Below are 19,003 nucleotides of genomic sequence, written 5' to 3'. Positions count from 1 at the left end.
GACTACATGAGACGACGATTTCAACGACGACGACGATGACAGGAGACGCGAACAGCCCTAGGCCCTAAGGGACTTCAGCCCTAAAACCTCGCTTCGTCGAAGACATTGGGAGAGCGGGGAGTCGTCTGAGCGCCGAGATGATAGTCGGGGATCGAGGGAGGGGAGGGGTGTCACGGCTCGACGCCAGAAGACGGTACTACGGCCCTCGGTCGGGCCCGGTCGGCTTTCCACTTCTTAGCATGTGTACTCAGTGCACACTGCAGACCACGGAGGCCCCCCTACAAGGCCACGATATGCCCTTCCCGTGGTCCTCAAACCGCACGCATGCGTGCGGGCGTTCCACTTGCACTGATCGAACACCCTGTAGACAAGCAGGCCTTATACTGACTTCCTACTCCTGTATCTTCTGCGTAAATGCATTAAAAGCTTAAACCTTTCACGGCCAACCTAACCGTTCAGTAAACTAGTCTTGAGGCAAATATACTAAATAAGGAAGTTAAGTTAGCCGCCCCCGTCTTTCGCGTCTTGGCGGTGTTGACCGAGCCCATATGCCGGCAGACGGGCGACGTTTAAACGCGCCATGATACGTGCCGCCCGCATCGAGGGTGGCAGGCGACTGAAGCCATGAGTCCGATTCGCCACGCGGCAGCAGCAGCTCTGGGGGCGACGCGCCGCCGCGCTTTCGCAATGCGCCCAACTGCGCGGCGTTTATCCCAGCACTAGGCGGCGGCGGCGTGTGGCAGCGGGTGATTAGGGCCGCGGGCATGCGCTCCCGCACGTCGCCAAGAGGTGCGCGTTGCGAACTGTCGTGGTGACCGCGCACGCAATATGCCGGGTAAGTCTCGATTGAGGCATGAGCTAAGGCAATTCGAGGGCGAAGGGTGCACTTGTCCTGCAGTGGACGCAACCAGGTTGTTGTTGATGATCATGATATGACATCTACAAAAAGAGAAAACTCTCAATGAGCGCGTAGAAATAGTTTGAGGAAAAAGTCGGAAACACGGGTAAAACAATAACAACGATGTTTACTCACATATATATAACAGTCTTTGGTGGTAATGTGATCGAAGTCTGTACAGTAGTTACTCTGTGAAGGGAAGTCCCCTACCTATACGTGAGTAAACATCGTTGTTATTGTTTTACCCGTGTTTCCGACTTTTTCCTCAAACTATATATATATATATATATATATATATATATATATATATATATATATATATATATATATATATATATATATATACATATAGTGAGTCATGGCAACAGCAATTTGTCTATTACAGGTCTTTGTGCAAAGTGTTCTATAAGCGGGATCGGTTACTCTACATCTCTGCTGTTGAAAATGATGCTACGCGGAGTTCCAAATGCTTCTGGCAGTACGTCTGTTTTCGCTCCGGCACGAAGAGCCGAGAACACATCAGCCTTCTCGATGAAGAGGGAAATGATATCGCTTCTGTTGCCGATGCATTTCCTGAGCACTTCAGTTCAGTATTTGTACCCAATACCCCCTCCCGCGCCCGCGAACTGTCGTCGAATTTCTGTATCACCCTTATATGCGAAGAAGACGTTCTCAAGGCACTCAAATAGCTAAAGCCATCTCTTTCCTCTGGTCTGGATGGAATTCCCTCCGCACAACTAAAAGCTTACGGGGTCATACTAGCTCCGATTCTCGCTTCTATATTTAACAACTGTATAAAATCATCTACCTTTCCGCGCCTTTGGAAAGTCGCGCGTATTGTTCCTGTGTTTAAGTCTGGTTTGAAAACAAAGGTAGAAAACTACAGACCAATTTCTATCCTCTGCTCGGCAAGCAAACTGTTCGAATCAATTTTGCACGTAATTTTTTCGAGTAGTGTCAAAAACATCCTTCTTCCAGAACAACACGGTTTTTTATCGGGCCGTTCAACTACTACAAACCTTGTGTCTTTTATGTCCTTTGCCTCGGAAGCTGTGCATGGACGGGGTCAGCTCGATACCGTGTACTGTGACCTCAGCAAAGCGTTTGACGTAGTTGACCATTCCTTTCTTCTGCATAAAATGTCTACTTATAACATTCCAGTTTGCCTCGTGGAGGTACTCAGCAGCTGCCTTAATAATAGGTCATGTTTTGTCTCTGTTAATGATAAAGAATCTGCTGCCTACTATGCTTCCAGTGGTGTGCCTCAGGGATCTGTTCTGGGGCCCCTTTTGTTTTCTTTGTGTGTTAATGACGTCTCAGCCTCTATAAATCACTCTTGTTTTCTGTTATATGCTGATGACATCAAAATATTTAAAGAAGTTACTAGCGCTGAAGATTGCATAGCTCTTCAATCTGATGTGGATGCTTTTACCAACTGGTGCTCCGCGAACAAACTTGCTCTTAGTGGCACTAAAACGAAGGTTATGGCCTACACTCGTAAAACAAACCCCATACTTTATCCGTACGTTGTGAATAGTGTGCCACTACCGCGTGTGTTGAAAATATCTGACCTTGGAGTGGTATTTGACAGTGCGCTAAACTTTTCTGCTCATGTGGATTCTATTTCTAAGCGCATCCTTCGCCGCTTGGGGTTTGTCTGTCGAATACCAAGAGAATTCAGCAACCCTGTCTCACTACTAAAGCTTTATTTGTCTGTTGTCCGCCCTATTTTAGAATATGCCTCTGTTGTTTGGAACGGCACGTGCCAGTCGAACAGTAATATACTTGACAAAGTGCAAAATAAGTTCATATCTATCCAAAACATCGTTTCTCCCGCCACAGTGGCAATGGTTCAGACTTTTTTACTTCTAATCCTCTCCAAAGTTTGAAGTCAAGACGAACCAATGCTGACCTAATTTTTTTATTTAAACTTGTACACGGGATTATTTCTTGTTCGGAGTTGCTTGCAAATGTAAATCTTAGAGTACAGTCGAAACTTACCTGTAAGTCTCCTATACTTCGTACCCCTAAGACATGCAATAGACACTACACATTGTACCGCCTTCAAGAAACATACAATCTCTACTCCCATAATATTGACCTGTTGCATACACCCCTTCTGTCTTACATGTGCGACCTTCTGACTTCTGTCTCTCCCTGACTTGGTTCCGACCAGTTTTAATTCTATTTTCATTGCCCTATTTCCGTTTATGTTGCTCGCCTTTGTTACTGTTCCTACTCATATATATCTGCCCGTTTGTATTGTCAAATTTTTATGACACTGTGTTTTATCGTTTCGTGATTGTTCAAACTTTACGTGCCGAAATCATTGATTTTCTTAAATGACCTTTATTCTTCATTCTAGTTTTTTTCTTCGCTTGTATTTTGTTGTTCTTCTCACGCGTGAATGTATTTGTGTCGTCGTCTGTCTTTTTCTGAAGTGCGCCAGAACAAAGGCTACGGCTGTACCTGGGCACTATAATAAAGAGATTGATTGATATATATAGATCTATATATACCTTATTGTCTATATATATATATATAAGGTTAGTAGAGACAGAGACACACGAGAAAGACGTAGAAAATAGAAATAAGTTTACTGACGTTTCAGGAAGCGGACTTCCTTTCTTCAGACTTTCTGAAACGTCAGTAAACTTATTTCTATTTTCTACGTCTTTCTCGTGTGTCTCTGTCTCTACTACCCTTATATATATATATATATATATATATATATATATATATATATATATATATATATATATATATATATATAAGGAAATGAGGGGCTCGTTGAGGAAATACAGAAAGATAGGTCGGCAGTCTACAATGCCAAAGGAGGCATAAGGGTGTGGTTAGGCTCTTTTTTTTTTCACTACGGTTAATTAGGTAAACATTTTTTTTAAATATACAGAAGAAAGAAAGAAAAACATGCGCCCAGAGTGGGGACCGAACCCACGCCTTTCGATTAGATCTCGAATGCCTTACCAATTCGGCTATCTGATCTGGGCGACTGTGTTCTCCTTCACTTTCTGGGGTATTTATATTTACTGTAGACTGCCGGCATTTCTTTCTGTATATATATATATATATATATATATATATATATATTCTGTTACGCTGGACTAACGGAAAGTTCGGCTTGCGTGAATGAACTTCTGCTTAACAGGTAAGATTTCTGAAATGTGCACATAAAATTTCGCTTCAGTTAATGTTCGTTGAACGCTATGTAAGTGCTATGTAATGTTCGTTGAACGCTATGTAAGTCCCCAAGAACGCTGCACAGAAAGAGGTCCCTGAATTTGTCGCTGTATGGAACCGAAACTTGCAATTGAATTTCACGCAAAATGACGAAATTGGACTCATGACTCCTTCACGGCTACTCTGGGTTGCGTCTAAAGTTGAGTGACGAGTGTAATAACTTCGCATTGTCCCTAATTTCGAATTTAAATCTCCCCAATTGCGGCGAAACCAACGTACGCAGTGCCTTGTTCACGTCCAGCGCCTGTAAACACCCTTTCGTCAAAATATTTACATGAATAAAATCTGAGATTTTATGCCTAACCTCTGTGCCAAGTCCCTCCTGGCACGCCGCAGATACGCTCTTGCGAAAGGCGTATAAACAAGCCCTGGGTCTGCCCCCCTACATCTCCACGGATCGTCTCCTCAAGCTTGGGGTGCACAACACTGTGGACGAGCTGATTGAGGGCCACCTGCTCAGTCAGCGTTACCGGCTAGCAGGGACGGATGCAGGCAGAGCCCTTTTGCTAAGACTGGGCATAAACATCCCTGATCGCCCTCTTGAAACCACAGTAGACATCCCTCGCGAACTACGTCGAAACATTAGAGTGGCCCCGCTGCCCAGAAACATGCACCCGCAGTTCCACGAGGGTCGGAGAGAGGCGCGAGTTAGAGCCCTGGAAAAAAACTACGGCTCAAACGATACGGACGCCGCAGATTATGCAAGACGAGGAGCCATGGTAGCGACTGTGACGAAGAAGGATAGCCACGCCACGAGCCTCACTTCCAACAAAGTCTCGACGCTACAGGCCGAAGAGGTAGCTATTGCGCTGGCAATAACGCAGACCCCAGCGGAAGTTATAATCACAGATTCACAGTCAGCGTGTAGGAGCTACCTCCAAGGCCGCATCTCGTGCATCGCCATGAAGATCCTCGGCCAGAACCCTCCGAAGAAAAGGGTGTCGATTGTCTGGACACCAGCTCACGCTTCCCTCTGCGGCAATGTCTTTGCTCACGAGACTGCTCGAGGTCTGACCAGCCGAGCGCCGCGAGAAAGTTGGCTTGAGACAGCGATCCCTGTAACTTCATACCAGGAGGTGACCCAATTATACAGGCTCACCAGGCTTATGCTACCCGCTGGCCACCCCTCCCTCAGCAAGGCGGAGGAGCGCTCCTGGCGTCTCCTCCAAACCAACACGTTCCCCCACCCGACCAAACTCCGCTTATTCTGGCCAACAATATACTACTCACAGTGCCAATTCTGCAACGCGCCCTGCACCTTGTATCACATGGTGTGGGAGTTCCAGCTTAACCCCTCACTTTCCCCGATATCTAATCCCTCGATTGAGCAGTGGGAGGAAGTGCTGGCCAGCTCTAGCCTCGAAGAGCAGCTTCGGCTGATCCACCGGGCTGAGGCGGCTGGACGCTCCAACGGGGTCCTGAACTGAGGAAACCGCCCGCTTGACTCCTCTCATTAAATAAAGTTTATTATCCCTCTCTCTCTCATCATCTCGCTGCGTTTGCACTGGCTAAGACTTACGCATTCTCGCGCGTATAACCCGCCGCTGCATATAACCCGCAACCCCACTTTCCGTCGACAAATAAAACAAATATATTCCCGCGTATTGGCCGCATATTTTACACATAAAAGGATGAATCAAACCAACATCGCAAGCAACATTACGCATTTGTTTATACAAAAGAACTTACCTAGCTGACTACTTGCCGTATACATTTTTTCAGGTTGATATATTGCTGAGCTCTGTGTGCAAAGTAAGCACTGTCAATGGGATAACAGTGGCTTCATCGCTGTTACTGCTGTAGGGGCATCACGGCCCAACGCGCATTGCGGTGAAGCTGCACCAACGGAAAAGCTCGCATATACTCCGCACCTCTACTAGACCCCTGAAATTTTCGCATTTTTGGTGCTGGTTATACGCGCGAAACTACGTGGGTTCAGAAGCGTTGAAACAGGCGTGGTGTAGGAACCGTATGGTAGTTACAATGATCCCCACAGACATCTCGCCGGTTAGGAGTCTTGTTAGAATTAATTGGGGCTGACAGATGAAAAGAAAAGAGAATTGGCCACGTGTCTGCTCTCTTCGCTGCAAATGTCGTCGAAAGACCATAGTGTTCTTCTGCCACTGCCACGTAGATGCCTCTCTCATCCCTCCCGCCCACCTCTTACGCTTTTCATCTCCTGTCTCTCTCCCCAAAGGCATGCTTGAATGAATTTCCCGCCTTCCACTGCTCGTGCGCCACTTATTGGCACCTTTTGTTACCGTTGGACTTCTTGGAATACCGCCGGTCGCCACGATCGGTCTTTTGCGTGTTTGGGTCAGAACATCTTTTTCAAGGCGTACTTTGTTATTTCTTATCGCAAAAATAGGGCACATGTCTACTTTTAGTTACAAGAACACTGCAAATAGCGCTTATGCATTGATTTCCTGCCTGAAATGTGACTAGTGTTTTCGTTTTTGCTCAACAATTTTGAAAAGTATAAACATCCCCATAGGATTTAGTAGTTTTTAAGTGTTTTATCTATATAAACACCTCATTCAAGTGTATACTTCTACGTTCTGCCAGGGCGGATGAATCGAAGGACAGACAGACAGACAGGCCAAAATTTTACCTTTAAACAGCCCAGGTAAGACTGTCGTATTTAAAAATATGCATCAGCAGCCAGCGGAGAAGGCAACCCCGACACACATTACACCTCAGTTTGTTGTGGTTCTTCTGTTCGTCCCGTCCTTTTAGAGCAATTTTATTTCCAACACTACACCACCACAACTGCGCCTTCAACAAGCGAAGAAACGATTGTGGGGTCGTAGACAACCACCAACTGCCATCTTGAGGCGCCCCCAGAATTTCCGACTTCCGCGCGGTGCGTGACCTATGGGCCAGGGATTCGCCCCACGCCTACGCAACAATACGGACGTGCTCAGCGCTCTGAAGCTCTTTCTCTCCGAACCTGTAACGTTATGCAATCAAGTGTTCACCCGTTATCGATCTACCGTATCTTTACGACTCTAAGCACCCCCCCCCCCTTGATTGTAAGCACCCTCCCCTACTTTCGGGTGTAAAATAGAAAAAAATATTTGCATGCGAATCTAAGCGCCCCCTTTTCTAAGCAACCATCGCAAGGTGAATTTCAGATGTGTGGAAGCGGACCCTCTTGACGTTATGGCCTAGCCATTTATGAAGTTTTCAATTACAATCTACTTCAACAGAACAGAAGACGACCTGCTGGCGGATACTGAGAGCGGCGGCCTAAGTGGCCTAAAAGACCCGAATGGTAGTAAAGGTGACTTGGTATCAGACGCAATCAGCGGGCTCCCTGTCGGCACCTATATTTTTTGATATTTGAAAATTAAACGCTATTCTTGGCTCCCGCCTCGTTGAGATACGGCCGCGAGAAAGTGGCGGGGGGTGGGGTAATTTAAGGTTTTTTAATTTAAGTCCACCCCCCCCCCCCCCCTGTTTGGGCATCGCCATCGTGGAAAAAAAGGGGTGCTTAGAATAGAGTAAATACGGTATTGGCAATTTCACCGCGAGTAGCTGCCGACAGTTGCACCCCCCTTCATCGTACTTTAATTTACCCGCCACTCTTTCATATCTTCGCTAACAGTTCCGAGGTTTCTAACAAAAAAAAAAACTGTTAGACCTCCATCCGAATACTTCGCGCGGCGTGCGTGCCTGCCAAAACGACAGCGTGATGGCCTGTAAATGACGCTTCCTTGCAAGCCCTAGCTCAACGACGGGAAGCCGACTTCACAAAGGAGGTCAACATGGGGCTCAACGTTAACTGAATGTAGGCTCTTTAGAAGCAATTCAAAAAAGCGTCTCCTCAGCGTTTTTTTTTTTTTTTTGTAAACATAAGACTGTCGTGGCACATATAGCACAACGGGATAGGTCAAAAAAGCAAACGAAACATTCATGCAAGACCATTTTAATACGACGCCCTATAGGGTTAGAAGTTAGAACATAACGCTGAAGCTCGATGCCTGGGTCTGTGAACTTCATAATGCCCCGTGTGTGAACAAAATCGTTGATTCTGATGGATATTTACCTACTGCGAAGTGCTGAACGAATGTAAAAACGCAATCGAATTGTAAAGATGGTAGACTATCAGCTAAGCTGTTATCGCTGAAAATTCCACTGAGACCCACGAAGCAATAGGGCAGCAGACGATGACACGAACGTACTGCGATTATGAAGCGTATACGCTTGCCTTGAAGCTGCCGCTTCCTGTCGCATACATTACCATAATTGCCATTATGAACTATCATGAAATGCAATTACAATGTATTAACACTGTAATGGTTACAGTTACTGGTAACTTTGTTTTGCTGTCTTCACTGCAGCATTACTTTGCCTAATGTGAAGCACCCTTTAATGTGAGCATCGATGATAAGAATTTGATATTGCTGCACAGATAACGAAAAGTCAACCTCTACATTAGAACAACTAACGATGTAAATGTCGTTCTATAATTTAAACAGTAAGCTATCCCGGGTCAGAAGTTGTGGAGGAGGATGCAATGCTGCGGACATGTTGCGCTCCCCATAGTTGAACCTCGTTACAACGAAGTAGTGTCGGGACAGTAATTTAGTTCGTTATATCCGATATTCGTGGTAACAGTAGAGCTAAAAATCGATTCGAACCAATCGGTAATCTGGCTCCGGCAGAAATGCTTAATACAAAAACGCATTATTTTAACATTCGAACCTGCTATAAACAAGGTAACCCTGATCTTTATCCTTGTGGCATTTCAAGCTCAATGAACGGGAGATTACAACAGAGCAAAGTTCATTTGACACAACAGGCCTGCGTTCCTACGACGAAGGATGCGATCTTTGTCTGGTGGCTGCTCACAGCACTGAGCGGGATGAAGTTTTCCGCACTGTCCACGAACAAAGGGGCCTTTTCTACTTCTGCAGTTCCTGACGCTGGGATTTTTTAAAGTAGCTTCTCAGCCTACTGGTCAAATATTTCTTCGTTATATCCGATAGTGCGCGCGGTTCTCACAGTTTCACTTTCGTTATAAAAGAACAAGTGTCATTTAAATGAAGCGCGGCCAACTAAAGCTCGTATTCAGTTCGCTATAGACGATAATTCGCTATATCAGTGTTCGTTATAACGAGGTTCAACTGTATATGTATAAAGCGGAAGCTGCGCTTGAGCCCTCGCTGTTCAATATCTATCTCCTCGCCTCCTGTCGTGTGACCGACTTGCGGACCCGCGAGCCTCCGTTGGAAACCTTCTCCTGCACAACTTTTTTTTTTTTTTTTTTCAGAATAGCGCGCAGCCTAAAAGCATCTGCGTAGTCGAACGCCGCTAAGATGGTATGTTCAATGACTACCGCGTGAACACACAACTCACCTCCGCGACTAGCTGCCATGGCGTTCCAAAGACTTCAACATAGTTTTGTGCAGTGCCGTTATGAGAAGACAATCTCGAATACTATTTTGGCCAAATGCCGACTGAACAAGTCAATTTGGCGCGAGGAAGTAATAATTTGTGCAATGGAGTGACTTAATTGTGTAAGTACTCTCGTGCTCCAATTCTACTTTGTTTTAGCGGTTTCAATTGAAAAGGAACTCGAAATTTTGAAATATCTATTTCGCTGACACCATGCGTCAGATAAAATTTGATTTGATATGGCGCTGCGCAAGCTTCACGGCTGGGCGCGAGCCACTATCGGACCTCGGTGCCCCACCCGCAGATTAAGAAGCTCATTTGCAACGCGTTCGAGGGGACCCCTCAGCGCTGGAGAAAATTATTGAATACTCACTGACCAGTGGTCTCTACAAGTTGGTGTGATTACCTGGAGCGACTCCTGTCGTAAACGTAGCACCTATCTCTTCACGATATCCACGAACTATCTTCAGGGAACCATACACTTTAAAATTCTATCCACCATTTCGAGTGATTGAACCTAGAACAGTGATATTTTTTTTCGACTATTCCCTCCCTTCCTTCGTGTATCTCGCCTTCCCCACCAGGGCATTCATGCCCCCTCTGAAAATAAAGCAATTCCTCCTCCTCCTTTCGCCTCACTTACTCCGCTCCGATCTGCTGCGCATGCGCTATTCCAAAGGCTGGCAACAAAATAGCACTCAATGCTGAAAACCTGCCGGGTGTGTGCTGGCAAGAAACTACACTGGAAGACTCAACACAAAACGTCCCCTGAATGAAGCTACGTGACAAGAAAAGTTCGTTCGACGACACGTTCCACATCGACGAGAGAAGGCGAAGATAAAGAAATATAGCGGGTACAGCTAATCTCGTCGTGAATGGACCTGTCCTCCTCACCACGCCCTCCGCGGCTTCGTGCTCCGGCACGCAGACGGCGGAATCGCCACCCGGATACCGGTGATATCTGCGCACGAGTCGGCGACAACACTCAGGGCCACTCCCTACACCGGTTACGTCGTTCCCTGGAAATTTAATTAACGTAGCTAGCTGCACGTAAACATACGAAAGAGACAACTACAAAACGAGAACCCGAAAATGAGTACTAGGGGCGCGGAGCTCGGGGTTCATCAGGTACGCGTCTATATAGTCAGTAATAATGAGGGGGGAAGGATCATGCATTCACACACAGACGGGAAAAAAAACGTGGGGGAGGGCGAAGGAAGGCGGTAACTAGACGGTGATTTAAGCGTCGCCGCCACTAGCACTAAAGAATGCCGTAAAGCTAGCTATCCTTCCCTTCTTTTCCTTGTGGTTAACCGATTGAGCGGCTACCTGACGGCTCCGCAGCTCTTGCCCCGGGCCAATCACTGTCCCCTCAGAGCGACGACGCTGCCTTCGCTGATATCGGCGGAGGTGAGACTTCGATGGGGTTACGGCGTCAATGACCATAGTATCAAGAGGGGAGGCGGCGTGCAGGTTCGAGCACGCACAGCGGTGCCGCTGTCAGGGGCTGCTTGTATCTGGTCGGCTAACGACTAGACGGCCGGAGGAGAGCATCAGCAGCAGAGGAACGCATTCCGCCGCCGGGGCCGCCGCACTGATTGGAAGATGAGAGCCGCGCGCTCAGACGGGGGCAACTGATGCACCTGTGCGCAAGGGAGAGCCCCCCCGCCGGTGTCCGGCGCCGGTCTCCGGGGCCGGTCCTGCGGACACCCCCCGTCCCTCTCCCCCCCTCTTCCCTCCCCCTCGGCGGCTACCGCCCCACGCGGGACCTTTCAATGGCCACGGAATCCCGGCAGCAGCCATGGGCGGCTCCGGGCGAGGAGGGAGCCCAGAAAGAGGGGGAGAGCAGGGAGCGGGAGCCGAGCCACGGGAGCCCCGGCAACCAGTTGCCCGGGTGGTGCTCCGAGAGTGGCAGCTTCGGGAGTAACGTCGACGCTGGATTCTCGCCGCCGCCGCAGGAAGAGGAGTGCGCAAGAGCAGCATGTGTCGGCGCGGCCGGTGCGTGACGGTGCGGCGCGCGGTGCGGTAGCCGCCGCTGGTGGCCATGGATGCTTCGTGAGGAGGACCGCGCGCGGACGACGACGTGGACAGTCGCAAGGGGAAGCTGGACGCGGAGGCGATGGCTGCTGTGCGCGGGGGCAAAGCCGCGCTGGAAGAGGAGCTGGAGGAGAGCTCTCGGTCGCCGGCTGCTCGCGGCAGCTAGCCATGGGGCCCGCGACCAAGAAGAAGGGTGGTGGTGGTGACGCGCGGGTGGTGACGCTGCTGTGGTGGTGGCTGCTGGCGCTGTGCTGCGCGCCCGGCGGCGCCCGGGCGTCGGGCTTCTTCGAGCTGCAGGTGCTGGGCATCGAGAACCCGGGCGGACTCCTGCTGGACGGCGGCTGCTGCGGCCAGCGCTGCCCGGGCCGCTGCAACACCTACTTCCGGCTGTGCCTCAAGGAGTACCAGTCGCAGGTGGACTTGTCCGGCGCGTGCACCTTCGGCAACCTCACTTCGCCGCTCATCGGCGGCAGCTCCTTCTCCCTGCAGACGCACCCGGACCGCCAGCTGCTGCTCAGGCTGCCTTTCCACTTCCGATGGACGGTGAGTGCTGCGAGGAAGGGGAGGGGCGAACGGCCGCCGCCGGCTCGGTCAAGCCTGGCCGCACGCACGGCAAGAAGAAAACGCGTTCCTGCGCACGGGGCGATCGCCCCGAACCCGACGAGCACTTTTCTTGCTGCTCGCGAGTGGCCCTCGGGACACTTGCCGCCGGTAGTCCGCCGCGCGGACGGCGAGGGCGGCGTGTGCGAGTCTTGTGGGTCTCCTGGGTCGAGTTCAGGCTCACAGGCTTGACGAGGGCAGCTTTACTGCGTCTAGCGACCTCCAAGACAGCAATCAAGTTTCGACGGCTGCCAATGCCGCGGTTTACAGAAACTACACTCTTCTGTAGGAATGATTGCCGAAAACTCAATGGTCGGTGCACTTGTTAACTTTTTTTTGCGCGAATACCGCTTCATACAGGTGCCCCAGTGCAGCGTGGTACAATGGGGATAAATCCCTCCCGGCCTCGGACTTATTTCGTCTTGAGCAATACGCAAACGAATAGTAGGTTTGAGAAGGGGACGAACACCTTTACGGCGAACGATTAATAGTCTGGTCGCGTCCCTGCAGGAACGTCTCACTATCCACCACATAACACGAACTCTATAGCCCACTAAGCAGCTTGTCGTGAACAAGTTCATTGCCCAAGACTCGAATGACGTAACCACCACAACCGCCGACTGTCTAGAAAACCCTTGAAGAATGGGCCCGTAGTTAATTTCAATAGTAAGCACTGCAATGTCATTTTATCTTTACCCTTTGTCTCTAATTCGACCCGTGAGGCACTAATGAGGCAACAGTACTCTGTGCTGTGCACAGGCCACAAGAAAGTACATGAGCGGTCACTGAGAGAACGGAAACCAAGTTCAAGTCGGGTGTCCAAGTTTTTTACCGCGAGGGTCAGGTGCCTGGGAAAGTGCAGGTGCCGAAGCGTCCCAAGACTAATGCACACGTATACGGTTGGGCCTGGCAATCGCATTACATCACGTGCGTGCACGTCTCTTTCACCCTATAAGGTGCACAATTCCGTAGCATCCCAACATCGATAACCTCACTCCTAGCTTCGGAATCGGAAAAGCATTACGTCCACGACCGCGTTAGGCCTCTAAGGCACCATTCCACGTTGCTCAATACACGCAAGAAAAGTTTTCGAATAGTTGTGCTTGTGTAACTTTTACAGCGTCTGGAATAAAATTCTAGTTACACCCTCACGAATTATTTACTGGGCTAAAATCGACATAATTGTTTTTTATATTCATTCCTTTCGATTTCAAATTATTATGCCCTTGCACTTCTCGAACTCTTTGATGTTGAGCGTTGCTTCGTATAGAATGAACTGGTCGCGCGATACCAAGTTCTCGGCTTGCAACGCTTGTGCGGACACATCAGTTCTCAAGATTTGATCCGAAACGAGACACAGTTTGGAGACTACGGTAACCTTTGCTCATACAGAGAAGCACGTCAACCTGGCTACAGGTGGCAGAAAGCGAGTGCCTTGTACGTGGAAGCAGAAATCGAGCCCATCCAGCTCATTCCCCTGAGCATTCAGTAAAAAAGCGTGTAAAGTCAAAAACACGCAAATGGTTGTGGTGAAATGATAGCCTGCATACAAATCACTGCCGCATTTCGTTCGCGTATTGCATAATCCTAACCTTGCCTGTGCATCTGTGGATGAACATATATTTCACGTCTCAAAACAGCATTACAGGAACTTAGGTGTCACTACGCGACGTTTCATACAACAACGCAGTGGTTTCCGATTCGAAAGCTTCTCTCCCATCTATTTATTCAGCATTCAGGCGTTAGTTTTACGTAAAATGAAATGAAAATCGCCCAGCAATAATGAAGTCCCACACTCTTAAGAAACACGCGACCAGAATGTTCCCGCGTTCTCACGGATGACTGGTAATAGTGATTCGAAAGCAACACTGCTTGTGATCACTGATAAGCGAACGAAAATCGGTTTCGCCGGTCGCCGTGACTGTAAGTGTTGTTTTTACTTCGTTTATTCACGCTGACCCAACGAGACAGTACTCGAGAAGACATGAAGGAAACGAGAAATCACAACGAAAAGCCGAAGTCCACGCGATGTCGGATACGACCCTGTTTTACAGTGCACGTTTTATGTGGGTGACTATAAGCCTAGCATAGAGAACTTGTTCCAGACGTTTTCATGCGGTGTCTTCAATGCCTCCTATGAATTGATAAACTGTGTACTGCCGTTGAAAATCCACTCTAATAACTAACTGCACAAGAACGCGAACCGTTTCTTTAAATTATGAGCTTTTATTGTCAGAAATACATAGAAACCTGGTATAAGACTTAGACAGTGAGAAAAAAAGAGTGTGGGCGCTCTTTGTCCCAGTTGGCCTTGCGCCATAAAAATCCAACCATCATCATCAGAAAAAGGGAGTGTGTGTGCGTGTGCGTGTGTGCGTGCGAAATAGAGATAAAAATTTAGTCAGATAGAGAGAGAAGGAGGTGATAAATTAATCTTGTTTAGATTGGGCTTTTGTAGTGTCCTCTTTCAGGCCCCTAGGGGAAGTTGTTTCGTTATGAATAAGCGTGTGGCCGGCCTTTCAGGCGTGATGTGCACTCCAACAGCTCGCATACTTCAGGCGCATTTTAGCGTAAAAAGTTATAGCCCCGGATTAGCGCCCCGTAACAGAAATTTACCGATGCACACTGTATAGCGTTCCTTCACATGGCCGCGTATTTTGACAACCGTTACTTCAATCATGGATACCTGAAAATATAGATAATGTGAGCGTGTGTTCACACAGTAAACATTATTGAGCAATTGTGGGGCAGTAGGACTCTCATATGGGGTGGCCAATCCCCACCAGTTGGTGGGGCAAATCTCCCAGCTGTACATAACCAGCCTTTGGCTATTACTACCCTTCACTAGCCTATTCTAACCTTTGCCTATTGGGTCCAACAGTGTTTTTGCGTGTTTTTCCACAAAAAAATGAATAGAGATTCAATCAATTAATCAATCAAACCATTAAAATCACGATCTGGACATGTTCATAATCACGGCTTGTTGTGGTGGTGGTGATTTATTAAGAAAGGAGGGCTTGTTCGGGTGAGTCTCGATAAGGATGAGTAAAGAAAGACCATCGGAACTGCTGTTGACTGTGTGGGGTCTTTTACCTCCTTACAATAGATAGGTAGAAGCTTTATTAAGCACAGGATAATGGGGATGAATCAGCCGCCCCAGCTCATGCAGCCTCTGAGGGCTGGATACAGACTCAACGAAAACCTGCCCCTGGAATACTGTTGTGATGTGCATACTTACACGCTCTCAGAGAGGAGGAAACGCTAGAGGCTTACGTTGGTGGAATATGCATTGCGCGGGAAACCCAGACGAACATAGCAACCCGTCTGGCCGTTGATGATACCTACATCTCATCTGTCGCCACGTGTTCATTTAATTTAATTTTGTACTCTAATGTTTGCGGAGGAATGATGTGACCAATCCATAGTGTACAATAAACATCCATGTGGAGCTGGATATATTTATTCCAATTAATGACGAGTATTACAAAATCTTTTGGGTATCCATAGCTTTGACGCTGCAAAACTGTGCATGCGTTGTCAACACAAGCGCGCAGCACATCGTGAGGGCCTCCACGACAATGCAAGTACATAGGACGTTTACATAAAGTCAGCATCGATCCATTTCCTTCGAATATGAACCTCCGCAATGTATGTGCAGTGAACTTTCGCTATAACGAAGTCCTCGCGGGTGTAACCGACTTCGTTATAAGTGGCACTTCATTCAAAGCGTGGTGATTTGCTGTTATTGCTTTGCAGTTTGGAATCGTTAAAAAACTTCTAATAAAGTGAGGCTTTAAAGTTAAGCGATTTCATTATTTATAACTAGGGTTTACTGTACGTTCATGCGATGAATTCCGCGGTACCGAGAAAGCACGGGCCTTTCATGTAGGTGATGCCCTTTTAGTAGCTTCCTCAAGCAGCCACACTTCGCACTCATCTTCCGTAGTACACGGCTCGCAACATGAACGCCGTCTCAAAGGAAGACGGAGGCGGCTCTTTTCTCGTCGTCGACGCAAACGAGAGCGCCGCAGCAAACAACGCCAGCCAGCTGGCGAACGGGGATCGATACACGGAGTGCTCCTCGTAGATATACACCGCTCGGCCGCTTCTGCGCAGCGCTTATTTATCCGCGGGCCCTAAACTATAGCCCGCATGAGCGTTATACGCACTCACGCACCGGCGCTACAGGGCCGGCCGGCCGGCGGAACAGCAGCGGGGCTAGGCGACTCCCCTGCGGTACGCCGTCGGCCCGCAGCGCATAAATAAAAAGTCGGCCGGTGCGGGTTCAATTGTCGAGGCTGCAGGTACACGGCAAAAGGGGAGCGGAGGAAATACCGGAAGGAAGGAAGGGGGAACGGCTTTCTCTCGCGCACGAGCAACGCGGAACACACGCACGCACGAACAGCTTCGGCGTGCGACCACGCCCGACGGAAACTCCAAGGGCGACCGGCCTGGTCTAGATATCGCCGCTCCCGCCCTGTCCCCCGCCGCTAACACCGTGTAGGTTAAAAAGCCCCCTCCTTATCATCCCACACCTCGTTTTGAGTGTAGAGCTATTGGTCATACCCGCTCGCTCCCGTTATCGTTACCCTTGCCTGGGAAAACGTTGAAACGGGCAGTTGGCTGCTGTCGAACCTCTGTCCGATATATCGGAGGCCTTGTCCGTTAGGAGGTGTCGATCCGGCATGCAAGTACACGATGATGGGCTGAGGCAAGCAGGGCCGCGCTGTATGTATGCGAAATGCATATGCGCCGTGAGTTGCGCGAGGTCTTTGCGCACACACACCTAGTCGGCGGACCGGTCAGTCGCTCGATCAATAGTTGGGTGTGCGCGCAGAGGAGAGAAAGCGTTTCTCGAAACTCGAGCGGAATATGCATATTACTGGTCGAATGGGAATTGAATATTTAGGGTCACTGCACGGTCCACGGTGCAGGCAAAGAGGACGCCCGCTGACACTCGCCTAATGATTACACTGTCGGCCCGGTGTAAATTCAACGTTGAGCGCGTACGATCTTCAGCAATCAAAATAAATCAACGTTTTTTTTTTCTAATTAAGAAGAAAAAAATAAAACTGGGCGTGGCCAGAACCTTTTCTGAGTCGGGATAACGAATGATGGGTGCCGGGACAAACAGTGCGGATACCGAAATAACCAGCTCAAGAAGCCAAGAACACAATACCAGCCGGTCAGAACAGACCACAAGATTGAAGGGCATCAAATGAATGGGTCGATATATAATGCGACCAGCGTGATAGCACTTGGAGGGACTTCGGATTGCAACAAAAAAGTAACACCTGATAACGATAATCGTCATAAGAAATGTCGCGGATTTTCGCTTTTGAGTTTTTTTGGGCGGACTCGTTGAAGCCGAGTAAATTTGGAGAACGGCCGATGCAGTAATTCAGGAGTTTAGAAACCTTGCCAACAGTTTTATACGCACTAGCGTCGATAGCAAAACGCGTTTACATTCTTTGCCGACGACTTTATATACGCAATCGGTCATGCGGATCTGCGAGCTCCACTCGCGATGACCTCGAGATGAGATTACGGCAGTCGACCAAGCAAGGCCGATTATTGATTGCGGTTCGTTAACTTAGAGATGTAAATGCAGAGACGTACAGTGCAAAAGAGTAGGGAGGTGAAAGGGCACATACGGGCCTTTTCCGTTTTTTTAAGCGCTTGTTCATAACGAGATGGAGATCAAACTGCATTGGTTTCGTAAGCCGTGAGTCTAAATTGCAGCCACGCATACCAACTTAGAGCCGATCATGGCTAGAGCGAAGTGATCACGAAATGCGAAATCTCGGGCAACGGGCGCAGCTGTGCGTGTGCGTGTGCGAACAGGGAATTTCGAAATGGAGTCCAATACGAGGCGAAGCGAACGTTAACCGGCTTGTATTTCAGCGTATGTCAAGGTAACTGCATCGCGGCGGCCACTGCAGTATACAGGAAACTCTCGCCATAACAAGATCCTCGAAGCAGTCAACTGAATTCGTTGTAGGCGGCACTTCGTTGAAAGCAAGAATTATATGCTTTTTCCGCGCTCCAGTTGGGAGCGTAGAAGACTCCGGATAGAGCAGGAACTTCCAACAAAGCGTTTATTTCGTTATACCGAGTATTTACTGTATATCCGAGCCGTTTTGTGACTATAGTTTCGATCGCAAACGCTGTTCCTGCTGCGATAAGATAAGCGGCTCACTCTTGCGGCCGTGTCGAGGGACGAGCACTGCAGACAAGTCTACAGCTTTTAAAGCGAAAGCTATCTTTGTGGGACCGACGGCGTCTCGTCAAAAAACGAACGCATTTCCCCAAAGACCGATTGGTCGACCGAAAAGCTCTGTTAAGATTTCTGCACACACAGCGCGTGCGTGAAACCGGGATTCCATTGTGTCAAAACGGAGACTTGGAAATCGCAAAAAAGGAACGCTTCCAGATAAAACAATACACGCATCGATCGTGATGAAGGAGTATAATAGCATACCCTTATCTCATCAACCCCGTACATAGATCGTTCATAGATGCGTTTACTTCATGCTCGAAATATGGGTTCCTTCTGTGTTTGTGATTTGGGTCTTTGAAGGTTAAATTTGATGGTCGACTTGTCACACTTTCAGTGAAACTTGGACGCATTTTTAGCAAAGGTTTTTACGCACGTTTGACGCAGCTTTGATGTCGGGAAGCTTTCACGCTTCTTTCAACTTTCTTTACGGAGGGATGGTAGAGTTTTTCCCAAACGTATTTATAGCTGCGCGCTCTCGTAACACCTATATAAGCTCCGCTGATACCTTACGTGCAGTCCAGAACAATGCA

At 48.5% G+C, this 19,003-nt stretch overlaps 1 protein-coding gene across 1 annotated transcript in view; it reads left to right on the top strand.

Moving 5' to 3' along the window:
* The first annotated feature begins 11,368 nt into the window (after window positions 1–11,368).
* Ser (protein serrate) overlaps window positions 11,369–19,003 on the top strand; it is a 118,309-nt gene continuing 110,674 nt past the window's right edge. The window contains exon 1 of the mRNA XM_077681081.1: window positions 11,369–12,136. Coding sequence (XP_077537207.1) covers window positions 11,762–12,136 — 375 coding nt within the window. The 5' untranslated portion in view covers window positions 11,369–11,761. The remainder of the gene's footprint in view (window positions 12,137–19,003) is intronic.

The sequence above is a fragment of the Haemaphysalis longicornis genome, unplaced genomic scaffold (assembly GCF_048455015.1).
Source record: "Haemaphysalis longicornis isolate Haplotype H1 unplaced genomic scaffold, Haemaphysalis longicornis Haplotype H1 scaffold_8, whole genome shotgun sequence".
NCBI classification, from domain to species: Eukaryota; Metazoa; Arthropoda; class Arachnida; order Ixodida; family Ixodidae; genus Haemaphysalis; species Haemaphysalis longicornis.
The sequence above is the reverse complement of the archived record's forward strand: the minus strand, read 5'-3'. Positions and strand labels throughout refer to the sequence as shown.